This window comes from Labeo rohita, unplaced genomic scaffold (assembly GCF_022985175.1).
Source record: "Labeo rohita strain BAU-BD-2019 unplaced genomic scaffold, IGBB_LRoh.1.0 scaffold_519, whole genome shotgun sequence".
Taxonomy (NCBI): domain Eukaryota; kingdom Metazoa; phylum Chordata; class Actinopteri; order Cypriniformes; family Cyprinidae; genus Labeo; species Labeo rohita.
Genome location: NW_026129440.1, coordinates 21,242 through 42,346, shown reverse-complemented (window position 1 = coordinate 42,346; position 21,105 = coordinate 21,242). Strand labels below are relative to the sequence as shown.

Here is a 21,105-nt window from a genome sequence, read left to right as displayed (position 1 = left end):
AATTGAAAAACAGACAATAAGAAATCTACTTAACGGAGCTCAAACTCTACACGTGCGACCGCAACAAACGGGAAGTGACGTCCAAAATTCTTTTACTTTTTTAAGAACCCATGAAATAAAAAAATAATGTATTATACTGACTAATGTTTGTTTCAAATAGATTTTTTACAAAAATTTTTAACTATTGAATAAATAGTTTTGACCAATTGTGTTTTTTTTTTCTTTCATGCATTTTTGCCTTGCTTTGTAGGATCTAGAGAGCAAACTATTCACATTTCTGAAGAAAGAACTGGAAAAGTTTAAGAAAATATTGCAAAAAGAGGACTTGCAGTATTTTGTGAAGGATTTTAATGAGAATAGATGCAGTATCAAAGAAACAGCTCTTGATCTCACACTCTACTTCCTGAGAGAGATGAAACAAGATGAAGCTGCTGATACTTTAGAAGGTAAGAGACTAGTGACAATCTGTCAGACTGTCACTTATAAATGACTTAGAAAATACGATTAAAATACGTCTATTTTTGTTTCTGTTTAGATGAGCTGTTCTTCATTCATCAGCTAAAGTGTAGTCTAAAGAAGAAGTATCAATGTGTGTTTGAAGGAATTGCAAAGCAAGGTGACTCTACACTTCTGAATAACATCTACACAGATCTCTATATCACTCAGGGTTGTAGTGAACAGGTCAATACTGAACATGAGGTAAGACAGATTGAAGTTGCTTCCAGGCGTCATGAATCACAAGAAATACAGGTTGAATGCACAAATTTGTTTGAAGCACCTGAACAAGACAAGCAGATCAGAACTGTACTGACAAAAGGAGTTGCTGGCATCGGAAAATCAGTCTCTGTGCAAAAGTTTGTTCTGGATTGGGCTGAAGGAAAAGAAAATCAAGATATCAGCTTCATATTTCCTCTCCCATTTAGAGAGATGAACTTAAAGGGGCAAGAAAATCTAAGTTTGATGGACCTTATAACTCAGTTTTTCCCAGAGACAAAAGGACTGAACCTTACAAGAAGAAACCAAAAAGTCCTGTTCATTCTTGATGGTTTGGATGAATTTCGTCTTCCTCTAAACTTTGATGGTAATGATGTGTGGTCTGATGTTTCATCACCAGCCTCTCTGGATGTTCTCCTAACAAACCTCATCAAGGGAAATCTGCTTCCTTCTGCTCTCTTCTGGATCACCACCAGACCAGCAGCTGCCAGTAAGATTCCTCCTGACTGTATCGACCGGCTGACAGAGATACGAGGATTCAATGATGCACAAAAGGAGGAGTACTTCAGAAAAAGATTCACAGATGAGGATCTGGCCAAAGAAATCATTGATCATGTTAAACAATCAAAGAGTCTTTTTATCATGTGTCACATCCCAGTCTTCTGCTGGATTTCAGCAACTGTTCTCCAAAGTATTTTGGAGGAGAAAAGAAATAATGATATGAAAAACAATAAGGCTGATGATAAGTCCAAAACACTGCAGGAATCAAATGCTGAAGACACTCCCAAGACTCTGACACAAATGTATACACACTTTCTCCGCTTTCAGGTTCTGCAGAGTCTCAGAAAGTATTATGGAGAATACAGACCAGATGTTTCCTGGGACAAAGATGCCATCTTTTCACTGGGGAAACTGGCATTTCATGAGCTGGAAAGAAACAATGTAATTTTCTATGAATCAGACCTGAAAGCCTGTGGTATTGACGTCTATAAGGCATCAGTGTATTCAGGCATGTGTACCCAGATCTTTAAGGAGGAAACAGGGATCGTTCTTGATACCATGTACTGCTTTGTTCACTTGAGCATTCAAGAGTTTATTGCAGCCCTTTATGCACATCTGTTTCTAGACATCAACAAGAAATATGTGTTAGATCAAGATTCTACAGAGCAGGAAAACAAAAGTGAAACCATGATTGATTTGCTCAAGACTGCAGTGGACAAGGCACTCAAGAGTGATAATGGACACCTGGATCTTTTCCTTCGATTCCTCCTTGGACTGTCACTTCAGTCCAACCGACAACTCTTACGAGGTCTGTTGACGCAGGAAGACAACAATGACCAGAGCAAAAAGGAAATAGTTCAGTACATCAAGCATAAATTTGAAGCTAATCTGTCTCCAGAGAGATCCATCAATCTGTTCTACTGTCTGAATGAACTGAACGACCAAACTCTGGTAAAAGACATTCAGACCCACCTTAGCAAAGGGAGTCTCTCATCTGCTGATCTTTCACCTGCCCAGTGGTCTTCTTTGGCCTTTGTGTTGTTGACATCAGAGGAGGAGCTGGAGGAGTTTGAGCTTCAGAAATTCAAGAAATCAGACGAGTGTCTCATTAGATTACTGGCAGTCATCAAAACATCTAAAAGAGCTCTGTAAGTTAATATTTTTTTGCTTTCATCTGAAAAAATACATTTATTTAGGGTTTCCATGCATCCTGGAAAACCTGAAAAACTACTGTTTTTTTTTTTAGTCCTGGAAAATGCATGAAAAATTAGAAAAATATAAAATGTAATGGAAAATCTTGTTGTTCTGGAAAATTATATTTAAAAAGTCTTGCTTTTTCTTTAGCTGAGAGCATTTTGTTTTCCTTGAAACAATTAATGTTAGTAGCAGAAAGTGATTTGTTCAGGGATGCTGAGGTTTGACATATGCGAAAAGTATTTTGAATGATGATGGTTAGTCCATCATATATCCACTCAAATGTTTGCAGTAAATGTCAACAGATAATCTGCTAACTAGTGATTGTGATTTATTTTAATGTATAATTCCAGCCTTTCTGCAGTACCAGTAGTACCAAATACTGGGTCAATGTGGTTCTCACTGATAGGCAGCTGCTTTCAAACATTCCTGTGTATATCTTTTTGTCAGCACTCTGTAAAGAGCATTGAGTTTTTACAACATGTTTTTACAGCATTGTGCATTGTAGCCAATATTGAGCACATGATCACAATGGTTAAGGTGTTTAAACAGAATTCATTCAGCAATGCTTTTCCTTGAACCCATGAAATGTCTCGGTTACGTATGGAGGGTTACGTATGGAGGGAACGGAGACATTGTGTCAAGTGTACGACACTAGGGGACGCCCTTGGGAGCCCAAACACCTCTGATAGTTTGAGAAAAGGCCAATGAAATTGGGTGTGCAGATTTGCATAGCTGGCCACGCCCCAGACATCCGGGTATAAATAGGGCAGCGCATGCTCTGCTCATTCATTCTGTTCCGAGGAGTTGAAGCATCTCAACTCACTCAGAGGCGGTCCAGAGTTGTGGCATGGAGGACACATCTCCGTTCCCTCCATCAGGGAATGAGGGTTACCATACATAACCGAGACGTTCCCTATCTGTCGTACACTCCGAGTTGTGTCAAGCGTATGGCACTAGGGGTCTAGGGCCTCACTGATATCGGCCTGGTATCGGTATCGGCCGATACTCAGAATTTTTGGTATCGGATCGGTTTTGTAAAAATGGGGGATAAAGTGAATATCATTAGATATGGGACCTTAAGTGGGTCTCACGTTAGGGGAGACCACCAAATTCAGATCTTAGAGACAAACCTGTCTTTCAGCACCACAGAGAGTTACAGGTGGAATTACACACATGGGGTCACATAAGGAGCCACTACATATTGGACACAAATCCAACCAAGTTAGTAAAGGAACCATACCTTGTGTTGGATTTTTGCAGCAAGTTCCTCCACCAAACTTTGCCACGTCCAGAAGTGTCAAGTGATGAAGGTGTCCAGGGTTCACGTCAGGAAACCTACTGAAACTTAGAAGCATAATCACCATTAGGGGAAGCGCTTAAGCAAGTTCTACACCCAGAGTGCTGAGTCAAGAGCTTGCATTTAAGACTCTAGCCGACACTGGTTCCATGCGCAAATTGTAAAATCTGGCAAGTGTATTAGGTGTAACCCAACCTGCAGCTCTGTAGATGTCTGTTAACAAGGCCCCATTCACAAGAGCTGCCAAGGCAGCGATGCCCCTGGTCGAGTGGGTTCTCACTCCTAGTGGGCAGGGCAAGCCTCTGGCCTGGTAGGCCGTATGGATCGCATCCACAAGCCAGTGGTAGATCCTTGTTTGGAGATCAGGGATAGCACAGATTTGATACCGCAACTCTGTGGGTTCTACCCTTAGGAAGAACACCTGCACCATTTCCAGGACATATCACCGCCTGGTGGAGGGGGCTCAGTCCTGTATAAGGTGCTTACCACTGTGGGTGGAAGGTTTCTGGAGGCTTCCTGGTTGCATCCAGGGACCATAGAAGGAAGTTCCAGAAATCTGGGCGCGGGTGCCAGATTGTGCCCTTCCCCTGAGGAAGGAGGTTCCTTCTCAGGGGGATGTGTCAGGAAGGAAACAATGGTAGGAGTACGAGCTCCAAGAACCAAGTTCCGTTGGGCCGAACAGGGCTACCAAGAGAATCTGTTTCGAGACCTTCCCGACATTGCACTGTGTCTGTGCAATAAGGCTCACTGGGGAATAAGCCATACGGTCAGCTGAGTGCCAATGGATCTGAACCGAGGGAGTCCTCGGTCAGGCCGTACTACCACTGGCAATGAGTGGATTCTGGTGAGGCAACAGATCTACCTGTGCCTGGCCGAATCGACTCCAAAACAGCCAGACCGTCTGAGGGTGGAGCCTCCACTCAACTCGGGGTGAACCTGTCGCCTGGAAAGTGAGTGGCGCACAGAAGACTGAGTCTGTGCTGGCTCTAGGGCAGGAGATGGCGGGTGAGTTGTGACATGCAAAAGTAGTGTTCACCGTCCTGATGGTCAGTGTATGCCACAGTTGCTGTGTTGTCAGCGCTGACCAACACATGCTTGCCCTAACAGAGGATGAAACCCCTTCAGGGAAAAGGAGAGTTTACTCTTTTCCCAAATGACCTGAAGTCCCAATCAAGCCAGGTGTTTGAGAACCACATCCCTGAGAGTGCAAACCGAACCTCATGAGTGTGCTAGGACAGCCAGTCACAGAGATAACTGAGAATGCATATGCCCACTACCCTAAGGTGGCAAGGGCAGCCTCCGTGACCTTCGTGAATAGGGATAGGCCGCAGGGGGAACCTTGTACTGATGAGCCCGACCTCGAAGACAGAGTCTTGGATGGAACATGACATGACAGTATGCGTCCTTCAGGTCCAACGCCACAAACCAATCTTAAACCCTGACACACGAAGGATGTGTGTTCAAGGGTTAACATTTGAACGGGAGCTTGAAAAAGAGCTGATTCAAAAAAGCTCAGTATTTAAGATTGGTATGAGTCGACCACCCATCCTGGTACAATGAAGTAGGGGCTGACAACCCCTTTCTTCATTTTGACTGAGGGGATAGGCTCTATAGATTTTGGCAGATGCCTCGCAACCTCGCGTAGCCAAGTCAGGTAGTTCTGAAAAGCTTAAGGGGAGGGATGGAGCCCAACGTCTTGGGTCTCTGCTAGCAGTGTCAGAGGAACTATACCCGACGTACCTGGAATGGGGACGTCGTGGCTAAATAGAGCAAAGAGCGCCGTGCTTGGAGATGAAGCCCCAAGAACACGGGGTGTCTTTGCCAACATGCAGAGAACCAGGTAAGTGCCCAACAAACCCTGGTCTGCAGATTCAGCATCTATCCATCACACGGAGGGCTATTGCTGCAAGATAACCGAGAGGGGGGGGGAGGCCTTCACACTGACCAGGCAGTGACTGTCTGCGGAAAGACAGACAGTCAGAAATGGGTTTGTGCCAAATCAATCTCTCATCCCCGGGTCGAGAGTGGATCTGGGTGCCTCCTCTGGGTTGCTCGTCTAAGGAAAAACTAGAAGCCTAACGAGGGTTCTAGAAAGCCTACTGACAAGCTGATGTTGCCACCTTCCCGCAAGAACTTTGACCGCTGGGCGGGTCTGGCCGGAGGCCCGGCTGTCGCGGGACCTCAGGAGTTCTATAGGGGGCCGTCCGTGGCGACGAACAGACAGGAGTAGTCGGGGGTACAGGGCCGGAGCGCGACCCATGGCTGAGGCTGGATACATGATGGCATACATTACCACGTTGAAGAAATTGCATGCAAATTCTATCATGGTGTCGCCAGAAGGACTGACCTGGGAAATGGGGGGGGAAAGAAGCAGACTTCAAATTTCCCACATTTCTGACAGGTGAAGCCACAGGTGGCGCTCCTGGGCTTCATAGCTCAGAGAGCGTAATCGGTCATTGTACACAGTTTCTGTAGCTCTAGGTTGGAACCACCCTCGTACAGAACTCACAACGCCACAGCCTCAACGCCCAGAGGATGGCTGTGGCATGTAAGGTGGATGCAGCTTGTCCAGAAGCCATGTAAGCCTTGCCCGGAAAGAACTTGCAGGCCCTGGATGGGAGTTATGGGATGAACCCAACAAACGGCTGTGTTTTGCGGGGAGTACACCACAATCGCCACCCCTCTGCCTGGGGAACCTCTGAAACCCCTCACTGGACCCCCATCGAGGGTGGTGAAGGAGGAGAAGTTGGTATATCGCGTTCTGACCATTTTTTTTTTTTTTTTTAAACAAGCTTTCCGCGATTTCATTGACTTTTTGTGCACTTCCAGGAAACAGGCACTGGAAATGAGCATACAGGTTGTAACCCAGATGTCTATTAATCAGCCACTCCTTGGCTGCCCGTTTCAGGCACTGCCACCTTTTTTAACATCCGCCTCAAACTGAGAATAAGCACCCTGCGGAGGTTTGCTCAGCTGAAGCTTCAGCTTCAAACAGCTTACACCATCCTAGCAATGCTGCCATTAACCATTTTCACCCATTTAGGAGCTCCGAATAAGAAAGTCAGCTGTACTGATACAGACTAACAAACTCATCCAGAAGCTCAATCGAGGGACGTGAGGAGCGAGAGGTTTGCGGGGTTTTCACCCGGTGGAACCTTCCCTGCTTCCTAATGCTGACGCACATCGCACCAACGCACATCGCAACGGCCTTGTACCCGGAAGTAGAAGGACCAGAGCAGGAAGCAGTCGAGGTGAAAAGCATGCGGTTTCATGTAAAAGCATGCGGCTCACGAGCAAAGCGCACCCATGATCATTAGCGTGAGCATAACTCAACACTGAACACAACAGTCGTGTCGATCGTTTGGAAAGGTAAGCCGCAACCAGGATGACACGGAGGGAATGGCATGTTTACCAAAACACAATCCCAACCGCGCCAGCTCTTTCAGAGAAATTACTCTTTTAGAAGGAAGATTGCTCTTCAAGACCACCGTCGAAGCACCCAGTGGAACGCTCACAACACTTATCTGTGTTTGAGAAGGGAGAGACTGCTGCTTGCACCATGAATCCAACAACGAAGAGGTGAATTGTGCAGCTTCTCACAGAGAGATGCTGTATTTGACTCCGAAGAAACCAAATGAGTGAGCAGAGCATGCTCTCCCTATTTATACCCGGATGTCCGGGGCGTGGACAGCTATGCAAATCTGCACACCCAATTTCATTGGCCTTTTCTCAAACTATCAGAGGTGTTTGGGCTCCCAAGCGCGACCCCTAGTGTCGTACACTTGACACAACTCAGAGTGTACGACAGATAGAGAACTAGTGCTTTCAAATGTATACTTCATTGTAATTAAAGCTATAGATTAACTAATATATTTATTATTTGTATTTAGCAAATGTATTCAATCAATATTATTCTGTAATCTTATTTCCTCTGTAGGCTAAATGATTGTGGCTTAACAGACAAAAGCTGTTCAGCTCTGGCTACAGTTCTTGGATCAGATACCAGTCTGAAAGAGCTAAACATGAGCAATAATAATCTGCAGGATTCAGGAGTGAAGCTACTCTGCACTGGACTGGAAAATATTAAGTGTCATTTGGAGATACTGAAGTAAGTTGTGTGACAATAGACAAAAATTGAGCTCAATGAAATCATAAGGTGAAAACCAGACTTAGATAATAAACATACAACTGTATGTCGTGCATCAAGATACTTTTATATTTAAGCCTGTGATAGTGTTCTTTTTCTGATTTGGTCTGTCATTGACACTGTCCTAAGCCGACACATTGCGCTATACCGGTTACAGGATTTATTTGGTTATGCTCAAGGTAGGGATAACTTAACATATATTTGGTGGTTCATTTGTATCTATGATGATGCATATCTGTTTGTATGTATAATTGGATATCCACAGTTAAGATAAGATGTTTTCAGGATATTATTATTTTTATATTTTTGCATTAATGATAAAATGTACTGTATGGGAGTTCAGGATGTTCCTCTTAATGTCTGGAACATTTTTATATTTTGCTTAAAATAAGTATCCGCTAAAACAAACAAACAACATGAAAATGCTCTCTCTTGATGAACAGAAAAAAGTTCACTAGTAAAGTTAAGACACGTTTAGTTATATTTATATAATACAGATAGTTTTAAAGCAGCTTTACAGGTCAAAACAAGAAAATAGTGACTCAGGGATGCAAACAGAATTCAGTTCTACTGTAAAGCAGCTGTAAAGACAATAGTAATAGTCATTATTCAGTTAAAAACAGTTCAGATTTTAATTCAGTTGGGTTCAGTAAATATGTAAAGTTCATCAATTCAAGAGTGAGTTTAATTCATTTATAAAGCGGCTGTGGAGTGATTTCATCATCAGCTCAGTTCAGTTCTCATCCAATGGGCAAGTAATGTCGGTGTCTCCCAGTGCTGTTGTAGTTTTTTCGGTTTCAAAGTTTCATTTGACAACATTTAGCTGCTTGTTCTCCGCTCCCACACATGTGAAACCTAGTGCTAGTTTCAGGTTTCAAGTTTCAGGCTTACTTGCAGATGAAGAAATGTCTGTATTTGTCATTTTCAGTGATCCAGTTGACAACCATTTATCCATGTTTAAATCTGTTTTAGCATGTATGCAACAGTAACACCTTAGATAAGTTGGTGGGTTGTTATTAAACCAGTCAGTGTGCTTGAATAATGAACACATAGTAACCAGTTTGTATTTATTTCTCTTTTAATTATATATCAAATTATAATATTTAATTATGACTAGACATTTTTACATATATTAACAATATTATATTTTTTTTTATTAATTGTAATTGGCGGCCCCTCTGCAATACTGTTGCAGCCCACAGGTTGAAAACCACTGATTTACAGTAAACACAACAGAACCAGCATAAATGTAATAGATATCATTAATATTTTTAATGACAATTTAATGTAACAGCATAATTCAGGATACAATCTGACTCTACAAGGAATTAGTGTTGTCGTGATACCAAAATTTTGACATCGATACGATACCGGACTAAAATATCACAATACTACTACTGAACCGATACTATGAAAAAAACATAGAACAACGGAAAAGGTAATTGAATAGTAGATGATCCAAATGGAAATCATAGTTTTGTTATCTATTAAAAGAAAGCATTTCATCCCCCCTTTAAAAAAATGTATAAAATATAATAATAATAATCACATGCTAGTGCTACTACACAGGATTATGGTGAACAACTACTGAGCCTACAGGTAAGCAGAGATATTTGCTATATTGGTAAGTTAGCTTAAAGGATAAAGCCAAATCTTATTTCACGATATAGTGATTTAATTTCACAACAATTTATATCATGACATAGTCATTTGTTGTTAGTTTATCTTTGAAATAAAGAGGGCCCTATGAAATCTGTTTTATTTTTTCTCAAATTTCATTTTAATTTTTGTAGATTCTATTTTAATGGTTGCATAAAACAAATATATCAGAAAGCATGTCTAATTAATTGAAATCATCAAACTTGCAGAATTTAACAGCAATTTATTGTTTATTAAAAATTGTTTGTTTATTAAAACAAACAAATATGTTTTTAAGGCCCTATGAAATATGTTTATTATTTTTTCTCAAATTCAGTTTTCTTTGTGAATCTGTTTTCCATTCATTTTGTGGATACTATTTTAATTATTTCATTACATTTTAATAATCAAAAGCATGTCTAATGAATTTATAATGGATATTTATTTATTTATTTATTTTCATGAATACTGTGTTGTGTATTTATAAATTTCTGGTAAATAAAATCTGTTTTTTTATATATATATATATATATATATATATATATATTTTTTTTTTTTTTTTTTTCTATTAGGTAAATATTCTTAAATATTCTTAAAGAATAGGTAAATATTCTTAATTCTTAAATAGGTAAATATTCTTTAAACATTGTTTTAATAATATTTTTATTAGTAGTAGTAGTACTATTTGTACATTAAGTAATATATTAATATATTTCTGACTGTCAAGGTAAACCAAACTTTTATTTTGATGGGTTGCTGTGAAGACTTTTAAGATCTTAATTATATGATGATGGTGTCCGCAAAAGAAAAGGTAAAATGGTCATGAAGTGACTCTCAGAACAGTTCCAGAAATTATGTTCATGTACTCATATTTTGTGGTGGAAGAGGCTGAAAACACTGTGAGCATCACACATATGTGTGTAACGTTAGTAAACAAAACTGCACGTCTGCGTCATTCACTAACACAGACACACAGAAATACGGCTCTTATTAAAATACATTCTTAAAGTACTAGTACTAGTAAAATGCAGAATCGTGCCATTTTTAAAAGCATGGTATCGCGATCCTTTATAAGTGCTGGTATATCGTGCAACACTACAAGGAATATCAGAAGGTCCTGACTGCAGATTAAAGGAGGAGCTGGGGATGGAGGAGGGTAGTTCGCTCCTGAACAAAGTGATAAGCTGCTAAATAATAATGAATGGACTTTATATAAGGAAGTAGTGCTAGGCGCCGTATTCCTATAGGTAGACATGGACCAGCTGTCAATCAGCTGAAACAAGTTTGAATGATGTGAACTGCCAGAACGAAAATTACACTTATTTACTGCATTTGTTTTTTTTAATAATTTTAGCAAAAAGATCAAACATGTTTTTGAAAGTGTTTTGCTGCTTTTTTTTTTTTTTTATTAACCACATCATCTGCAGCTCTTGTAGTGCTTTACATCCATAGCAGCATAGAGAAGCAACACATGGAGCAGAAATGACTTGAATGAAGTGCGTTTGGTTCTAGATAAAAATATTAGCTGAGAGATATTAGCAGTGAGAAATCCTCAGTCTCTGACCACAAAAAAATGAGGGCATGATTTGAAAGGCTATGTGGTTGTAAAAAAAAATAAAAATATAAATAAAAAAGTCACATTTGTGGTCCTTGTGGTCAAAAATAACCACCATCAAAAATAAATGGGAAATGGGAAGAACATTGTAAAAATATAGAAAGATTCTAGAATTTACAAATCAGCCACATCACAGAAAAACATCCACAGCTGTGAAGAGGTGAAAAATACACACACACACACACACACACACACACACACACACACACACTTGTTTTTCCTATCATTAAAGGGATATTCCATAGATGTAATGATTTTTATACTGTACAAACTGTATCTTCTATCCCCTTACCCCAACCCTACTCCTAAACCAGGGGTTGGCAAGTTCGGTCTTAGAGAGCTGCTGTCATGCAGAGTTTAGCTCTAACACTAGTCAAACACACTTGAACAAGCTAATCAATGTCTTCAGGATCACTAGAGAGGTACAGGCAGGATTTTTCAGGGGTTGGAGCTAAATTCTCCAGGACAGCAGCTGGCTAGGACCGAAACTTGCCTACCCCTGCCCTAAACATACCCCTCACACAAGACTTCCTGCAGTTTTAGACTTTCAAAAAACTTTTGTAAGATGTGTACATTTCTGTCCAAAAAAAAAAAAGTCCCATCAAGGTCATAATTTACTGGTATTGCTATCATTATTGGTATATTTGGTCCCAATAACTTAGTGAAAATCAGTGAACACACATCAAGGAAGCGGTTAAACTCTAAAACATCATGAGTGCAAATCAGACTCAACCACTGTACACACACACACACACAAATAATACATCACACAAGTGAACTGGTGTGGCTATAAAAATATAGTAAAACTGAGTCAGAAGACTCAAATAAGAGGTTGAAATCAGATCAGACCCATTTCCATTTTTATTGAAATTTTATGTTATGTGTAACAAAATTCTTTCTCTATGTTCAGGTGTGACTGCAGTAAAAAATAATGCAAACGCTGAGACTTCACATCAGCTTTTCAAACAAAAAATATTTGACAAAAATTAGTATTTCAGAATGTTTGAATATATATCCAAATCCATAACCTAATAAAATTAAGCAATTATGTCTAAAGTCATCAAGCCTCTCTTGAAGCGTCTTTGACTTTGCCCTTCTGTCATTTGTTATTCTGGTTCTAGGCTTTCAGACTGCAGTATCACTGAAGATGGTTATAAAGCTCTGGCTTCAGCTCTGAGATCAAACCCTTCACACCTGATAGAGCTGGATCTCACAGGAAATGATCCTGGACAATCAGGAGTGAAGGAGCTCAGTGATTTACTACAGGATCCAAACTGTCAACTAAAAACACTGAGGTGAGACGTGATGAAATTATGTAAAATAAATAAATGATGTGTACTTTTGTCTGCTTTATTGTCAATTCTGTGACATGTACAGCACATACATACAGAGAACTGAAGTTGCATTACTTTTAGACCCTTAGTGCATACAGATAACACTAAACACTAACAGTGTAAAAATACAAATTCAATATAATACAAAATACAACTATACAAATATACAAATAAGGACATGCGATAAAGTAGCACAAGGCACATGGCAGATGTAGTGCAAACCAGTGCAATAAACAGTGCAGATATAATGAGTGTAGTGCAAAAAAAGTTTATCAGTCTGTTTAAAGTAAAAAAAGAGCTCAGAGAGCAGTCTTTATTTAAACTGTCAAAAGAGGTAGTTTCCTGATGGATGAATTTGTCCTTCAGTTTGCTGGTCCTGGAGACTCCCCATGTGTTGAGCCCCAGCTGGACCAATTTGTGAATGAGCTATTGAGTGAACGATGACTGTCAACACAGTTTAGTTGTGCTGCTATTCTGGAGTATGGTATACCTTGATAATTAACATGCATGGTTTTTATGGACACTTCTAGGAAAACAGTCTATCTTGACACTTTTAATTGCACACACTGTATTTGTAAACTGAAAATGATGATCTAGTGAGGTTTTGCTCTTCTGTTCCGTGGGACGTTTCTGTTCTCCTGAGTTTGCTTCATAAAAAAATGAGATTATAAGCTCATTAAGAGAGAGATCCATGAACTGAACTAACGAGCTAATGATCTCATTTAGCCCTAGACAAGATCAGACAAGGAAAGGGAGTCATTTCCTGATTTGTGATCCAACGACCTTGCTTCATGCCTAACTAAGTACACAATGTATGTAAATGTCAGTCACGACTATGTTAGCTTGTGACTAGAAGAACACTATATACATTGCGATTTCTCACCTTCGGTGACCTACACGTGCTGGATGTCCTTTGCTCTAATAAATATAGACTCTGATCATGTTTAGTAACAACAGTCAGCACAGTAAAACTCTCCCCAAGATCATTCAGTGTTCCCATTATTATACTTGATTTGTAGGTAAATGTCTATAATGTGTATTTGCATATATCTTGAAATTTTTTAGTTTGTTTTTGTTGTTTTGTTTTGTGTCAGTTAGAACAAAACATGGTGTAACAAAGACTATAAATAATTTTTAACATGTGCATTAACGTCTCTATTACGTATGGTAACCCTCGTTCCCTGATGGAGGGGACATTGGAGACACTGTGTCGAGTGTACGGCACTAGGGGTCGCTCTTGGGAGCCCAAACACCTCAGACAGTTTTGAGAAAACTGCAATGAAATTAGGTGTGCAGATTTTGCATAGCTGACCACACCCTGGACATCTAGGTATAAATAGGGCAGCGCGTGATCTGCTCACTCTTTCTGTTCTGAGGAGTCGAAGCATCTAAGTGCAGCTCACCTCTTCGTGACCTTCCAACATCCAAGTTGCAGGCAGGGTCCTGCAGCCGGGCCTTTCCTCAGTGGAGCAGCTAAATGTCTTAAGAATGTTGGGACAGTGACTGTATTCAGGCTGGGTTCTCAGAACAACGTGAGAGTTTACCGGCCCAAATTCCAGGCATGAATGTTGACGGAAAGGGCTTGAAGATTTCCCGCTCTTAACAGAGGTGAGCGCAGTCAGGGAGAGGGCACATAACAAACTGACTGAAGGGGCTCAACGGATATTACCGTAGGCCTGAAGAACCACAGACAGATCAAGAAGGGATGTGATGCAACCAGGGAGGGTTCAACTTCCGCGCATCTCTAAGGAATATGATAACAAATCGTGCCCCACCGATCTGCCTTCCACCAAGTCGTTCTACACCCAAGGTCTATGTACAGCCACCATAGCTGTAGAAGCAGAAACGTGCCTAACCAGGCCTCCTTGGAGGAGGGATAGCACAGATGCTGCAACTCTGTGTTCCCTTAGGAAGAACACCTGTGCCATTTCCAGGACATGCCACCACCTAGTGGAGGGAGCTCAGTCCTGCATAAGGGCTTACCAATGCGGGTGGAAGGTTTCTGGGGACTTCCTGGTCGCGTCCAGGGACCATAGAAGGAAGTTCCAAAGATCTGGGCGTAGGAGGTTCTTTCTCAGGGATGTGCCAGGAAGGAAACAATGGTAGGAGCACGAGCTCTGAGAACCAAGTTCCTTTGGGCTGAACAGGGCTACCAGTAGAATCTGTTCTGAGTCCTTCCCGACATTGCACCATGTCTGTGCAATAAGGCTCACTGGGGGATAAGCCGCTCGGTCAGCTGAGTGCCAATGGATCTGAACCGAGGAGAGCCTCGGTCAGGCCGTACCACCACTGGCACTGAGTGGATTCTGGTGAGGCAATAGATCTACCTGTGCCTGGCTGAATCGACTCCAAAACCACCGGACCGTCTGAGGATGGAGCCTCCACTCACCTCGGTGCTAACCTGGCACCCCAGCTTGACTTGGAAGCAACTGTTGTGACACAGGGGCACCCTTGCCCGCAGAAATAAACGTGTCCCCAAGGATGAGGATGCCATATGCCCCAGGAGCCCTGGTACATAAAGGGGGGCCACTGTACTGATTCTGAGTGCTCTCACACACTACAGCACTGACTATGCACAGTCATAGGCAAGACGTGCTAGCAGTTTCAGAGGAACTATACCTGATGTATATGGAGTGGGGATGTCGTGGGTGAATAGAGCAAAGGGTGCCGTGCTTGGAAATGAAACCCCCAAGAAACATGGGGTGTCTTTGCCAACATGCAGAGAAACAAGGTGAGGGCCCAACACATCCTGGTCTGCAGACTCAGCATCTGGCCGTCAACATGGAGGGCCATCGCTGTAAGATAACCGAGAGGGGGACACGCTTACTGACTAGAACATCACTGTCTGCGGGAGAAGGACCGAATCCATCTCTCATCCCCGGTTGAGAGTGGATCTGGGTAGGTCGGTTAGCCTGGATGAGGCTGGATATGTGATGGTCTCTGTCTGTTTTTTTTTTTTTTTTTTTAACCGTGAAGAACTGGCATACAAATTCTATCATGGTGTCACTGAAAGGATCGACCTGGGAAATGGGGGTTCAAGAAGCAGACTTCTAATTTCCCGCATTTCTGACAGGTTAAGTCACTGGTGGTGCTCCTGGACCAACAAAGTGGACATCGCCCTTCCCAGAGCCTGCGCCACAACTTCCATAGCTCAAAGAGTGTAATTGGTCATTATAAGCAGTTCCTGTAGCTCTAGGTTGGAACCACCCTCGTACAGATCTCATAACGCCTTGGCCTGAATGCCCACAGGATGGCCATGGCGTGCAGGGTGGACGCAACTTGTCCAGAAGCCGTATAAGCCTTTACCCGGAGAAAATTTACAGGCCCTGGATGGGAGCCATGGGAGGAACCTGACAAGTGGTGGCATTTTGTTGTGAGTGCACTGCAATCACCCTCTCCACCTGGGGAACCTCTGAAGCCACCTCGCTGGACCCCCATCAAGGGTGGTGAAGGAGGAGGAGTTGGTATATCACATTCTGACTTTTTTTTTTTTTTTTTTTAAACGGGTTTTCTGCAAATTCATCAACGTGCACTTCCGGGGAACAGGCAATGGAAACGAGCGTAAAGGTCGTTACCCAGATGTCTATTAATCAGCCCCTCCTTGGCTGCCCGTTTTAAGCACGGCCTCATACCCAGAAGTAGAAGGACCAGAACAGGAAGCAGTCGAGGTGAGCTGTGGCTTCACGTAAAAGCACACGCCCATGATCATGTTTTCGCAAGAAAAACATGAATCAACAAGGTAAGCCGCAACCAGAAGGACACAGAGGGAAAGGCATGTTTACCAACACACAATCCCAACCGCGCCAGCTCTTTCAGAGTAATTACTCTTTTAGAAGGAAGATTGCATTTCAAGATCGCCATCGAAGCACCCAGGGGAACTCTCACAACACTTATCTGTGTTTGAGAAGGGAGAGACCGCTGCTTCGGCTCTGAAAAAAAGAACGAGTGAGCAGATCCCGCGCTGCCCTATTTATACCCGGATGTCTGGGGTGTGGCCAGCTATGCGAAGTCTGTACACCCAATTTCATTGGCCTTTTCTCAAAATTGTCAGAGGTGTTTGGGTTCCCAAGAGCAACACATAGTGTCATACACTCAACACAACGTGGAGTGTACAACAAATAGGGAACTGAAAATTAAAAGTCACTATCTCTTCCCTTTGTGATTTGAACTTTTTAATGCAAAGCATTGTGTGCTGTGACTCTGTGTTGCTTCTTCAAGCACATCATTTTACACACCAGGTGCAAATAGTGTAAACAATTTGTGCTGTACTGTTTGTTTTATCTATCATATGTTGATGCCTTCTTAAAAAAGTGTTTTATAGTATTATTTATATAGTATTATTGTTTTTCATAGTTGTCACCCATAGTCATTTTTTTCAGTCATTTTATAACCATAATGCAAATAGCAATGTGTAACATTTTACCAGATTTTATGCTACAGTTTTATTTGTTGCCCACCAAATAATGTTGTTTATTTATTTATTTATTTTTTACACAAAATGTTTCGATTTATAAAATTATTAATATTGAGCACTGATTTTTCAAGAATAACTTTTTGATTTTTTGACAACTATTCACAATTGCTTTTAATTTAAAGCGTGTGTTTCACAAAATGTAAAATGTCTAATTTTGGTGCAGTATATACTGTAAATTGTAAAAATTGAACAAGAGCATTTAAGAATCAGTGATCAGTATCTTCCTCAAATGTCCTGATCAGTGCAGCACTAAAGCAAATGAACTGCCTTTTCAAAATTGTTTGAATTTCTTCAGTTTAAGGAAATACTTTTTTTCTCTAAAAAAAAATGTGTAAAGTAATATTATTTTTTATAAGCAGACTGTCCTTTGTTGTTGACTTGTAATTGTTTAGTCTACAGCATGTTTGAACATTGATCTGTGAGACTAAAGTGATTAATGACAATAGTAGACAGTAACAATTTCATTTGTTAACATTAGCTATTAAATATATCTAATGTCATAGCTAATATATGTTCATGTCAGTTCACAGTGTATTAACTAATTAACAGAAAACTTTTGAATTTAATACTGTATTAGTAAACATTGAAACTTACATTAAGGTTATTAAATGCTGTACTAGTTGTTCATCATCAGTTCATGTTAACTAATGTAGTTAATGTTATCAAGTGAAACCTTGTAACTTGGATAAATAGCTCACATCTTAATGCAGGGGTCACCAAACTTGATCCTGGAGGGCAGAGTGTCCTGCAGAGTTTAGCTCCAACTTGCCTCAACACACCTGCCTGGAAGTTTCAAGTAAACCTACAGCATTAAGACCTTGGTGTGTTTGATTACGTTTGGAGAAGAACTCAGTAGGACACCGGCCCTCCAGGACTGAGTGTGGTGACCCCTGTCCTAATGGATAATTAAGCTGATTTTCAACCTTTGCATACATTTGTTACTTTTGTGTAGTTTGTAGTATATTTAAATGAACTATGTGTAGTCTTTCTTCATGTTATCTGCACACAGATATCACTGTTTATTTGTCAGCAAAAATCTGCTGGAAGACGCAAAACACATTAGTAAGTTGATCATCATAGATCTGATTCATTGTCCTTTCTCTTTCTGTCTTCAGTCTTTGTAGATGCAGAATTATGGAGAAACAGTGTCTCATCCTGACTTCAGCTCTGAAATCAAACCCATCACACCTGAGAGAACTGAACCTGAGCTGGAATGAACTAAGAGACTCTGGAGTGAAAAACCTCAGTGATCTACTGATGAGCACACAATGCAAGCTGAAGAAACTACAGTTAGTACAGTTAAAGTTGATTTATTTTAAAACAGCAGGTATTGAGTTATGTTGTTTAAAGCAGTGCACTGGTTTTGCCGTATTGGTCACATTTTGTAAGTTTTTCTTTTTTTATAGTAAGTGTGTAAATGCAGAAATCAGCCTTTCATTAGAGAGTAAAGAATGGAGGTATTAAATAAATAAAATAAAGTAAAAGAAGTAAGTAGAAGCAGTGCCTGCCCTCATACAAAACTGACGTGAAAAAACTAACTATTAGAAACGAAATGCCTCTTCAATATTATGATCATCATAGATCCTAAACCTTAGTTTGAATTAAATAAATAAATAAAAAAAAAAAAAAAACACAGAAGGATTCACACTGTAAACTGGAGAGATTGAGCTCAGTAACATTCACATACAAGAATCAGGAAACATGATAATAATGATAATATTTTCTTTTCTTATTTTATGCTGTTTTTGCCACTGCAGGTTAAGCACCTGTTATATGACAGATGAAGGTTGTTCTGCTGTGACTTCAGCTCTGAAATCAAACCCATCACACCTGAGAGAACTGAACCTGAACTGGAATAAACTAGGAGACTCTGGAGTGAAAAACCTCAGTGATCTACTGATGAACACACAATTCAAGCTGAAGAAACTACAGTTAGTATCATTATACTGTACAGCAGTGACAGTGAGATTAAAGTTCACTGTTTAGTTTAAGTCCGCTGGACTCTTGTCACATCATTTCCAGTGCTGCACTTTCTGGCATTTCTCCATCTGAAGAAAGATTCAGGAATACAATGTTTTGTTTATCTGTAAAAAAAAAAAAACTTGTTGAAATGTGACATTTTTGCTGTGAAATAAAACAGAAGTGACAGACTAAAAACAGTCTAACAAATGACAGTAGATGTTTCTGACAGTTAGATTTATACTGGACTAATAGTTTATTTCACTATTTTTTTCATTATGGGAAATGTAGATTTAGTATGTTTGTATAGTTAGAAATTGAAACTACACTAAAATGGCTTTTAAAAAATAGACCCTGTAATGCTGTTGACTTATTTGCTGACTGAGGGTCCAGACTTGGATTGTAACTAGTCTCCTCAAATACTCTTTCTTGCTTTGTTCTATATTAGAAGTTTCTGTGATTTTGCTGGTTTATTAGTGAATGTATGGCATTTGTTCATGATGCATCATAGATCTGATTCATTGTCTTTTCTCTTTCTGTTTTCAGTCTGTATGATTGCAGTATTACAGAGAAACAGTGTCTCATCCTGACTTCAGCTCTGAAATCAAACCCATCACACCTGAGAGATTTGAACCTTGGTCTGAATCGAATAAAAAACACAGGAGTGAATCACTTATGTAACGTACTGAAGGATTCACACTGTAAACTGGAGAGATTGAGGTCAGTAACATTCACATACAAGAATCAAAATGAATAAAATCACTTCAACAGTTTCAGAGATGGCAAAAGTAAACACATCCTTCTCTCAAGTAGAAGTACAGATATTCATGTTTAAAAAATACTGTGGTAAAAGTAGTGACTACACTTTTTTTACTTAAGTTAAAGTAAAGAAGTATAAGCTCAGACATGTACTTAAGTAAAAAGTACCCATTACTATTACCTGTTTTAGTGTCACACTGGTAACTGGACCTCACGTCATATTGACACATTAAGACAAAATAACACACATTTAAAATTTGTTAGCTAATGAATGCATCAAGGCTAAACAACCACCATGTAGAACAGGGCCAGACTGGGACAAAATTTCAAGCTGGGAAATCTCACACTCATCCAGGCCATCCCATACACCCACAACAACTTCTGACACCATTTATTTATTTATTTATTTATTTATTGTTTTGTTTTGTTTTGTTTTGTATGGCCAACACATTTAAATAAATGTTAAAACCTTAGGCTGGGGTCGTGCAGAATAAGATAAAGGCTCTCTCTAAACTGCACCTTCACTTCCATTTTCCTTTTCAATCTCTTCATTTTCCATGATATCTCTGCATCTCATTTTCACAAATTTTCATGACTTTTCCCATCAGTCATTTACTGTTATGAGCAGAAGTGTCTTCACCTTGTTGCAGAACAACCACTTTATTGTATTGTTCTCTTTTAGTAGTAACAATTTTAAGTTCAATTTAAAGTATCACATTATGACCAGGTGTTGTTTTTTTTATCTTAAAATGGCTTAAATACTATAGATTTAACAAAATTATATTTTCTGCCTAAATGTCAAAATTAGTACAATAATGATTGTCATGACAATATCTTTACAGAAAATCCTAATACTGAACATGTTATTGCATTATCATGAGTCATATTTTTCCTCTTACCAAAATTAACCATGGTTTATTAGATTAAAAGTATAGTAACCATACATATATATATATATATATATATATATATATATATATATATATATATATATATTATTATTATTTTTTTTTTTTTGGTGGATTGATTACACTCTGTTTTACTTTAACTACAACCATAGTTTTACTACACATCTCATGGTTAGACTATGGTTAGCGTAGCAAAACCATGGTTAATTTTTGGTTACCATGGTTTAACTATTAACCATGGATTTTGGTTTTAATTTTCGTAAGGGTTGTGGTGTTATCTGCCCTAGCTGTCTCTGAACGTATTGCAAAACAATGTTTTGTTTGCTAAATTACTATTGTAACTTTACAGTAGATAATAACAATGTCCTTTAGCATACAGTATTTTGAGTGATGATAGTAATTTAATTTAGTTTTGTTTATAATATTACTGCTGTAGTTTTGTCTTTGTTCACTTAACACTTCAAAGCCTGACCTGCACTTAAATTCCTGAACATGTCAGTAGTTTTGCCTCTATGATCCACCCGGGTGCTTGCACTCCATTCTTGAGTCGCTTTCAGTAATT

General features: G+C 39.9%; 1 protein-coding gene across 1 annotated transcript in view; it reads left to right on the top strand.

Annotated features, from left to right (window-relative positions):
* Nucleotides 1–254: 254 nt before the first annotated feature.
* LOC127160993 (NACHT, LRR and PYD domains-containing protein 12-like) overlaps nt 255–21,105 on the top strand; it is a 41,233-nt gene continuing 20,382 nt past the window's right edge. The window contains exons 1-7 of the mRNA XM_051103642.1: nt 255–446; nt 536–2,363; nt 7,647–7,817; nt 12,231–12,404; nt 18,033–18,206; nt 18,675–18,848; nt 19,423–19,596. Of these exons, the coding sequence (XP_050959599.1) occupies nt 413–446; nt 536–2,363; nt 7,647–7,817; nt 12,231–12,404; nt 18,033–18,206; nt 18,675–18,848; nt 19,423–19,596 (2,729 nt within the window). The 5' untranslated portion in view covers nt 255–412. The remainder of the gene's footprint in view (nt 447–535; nt 2,364–7,646; nt 7,818–12,230; nt 12,405–18,032; nt 18,207–18,674; nt 18,849–19,422; nt 19,597–21,105) is intronic.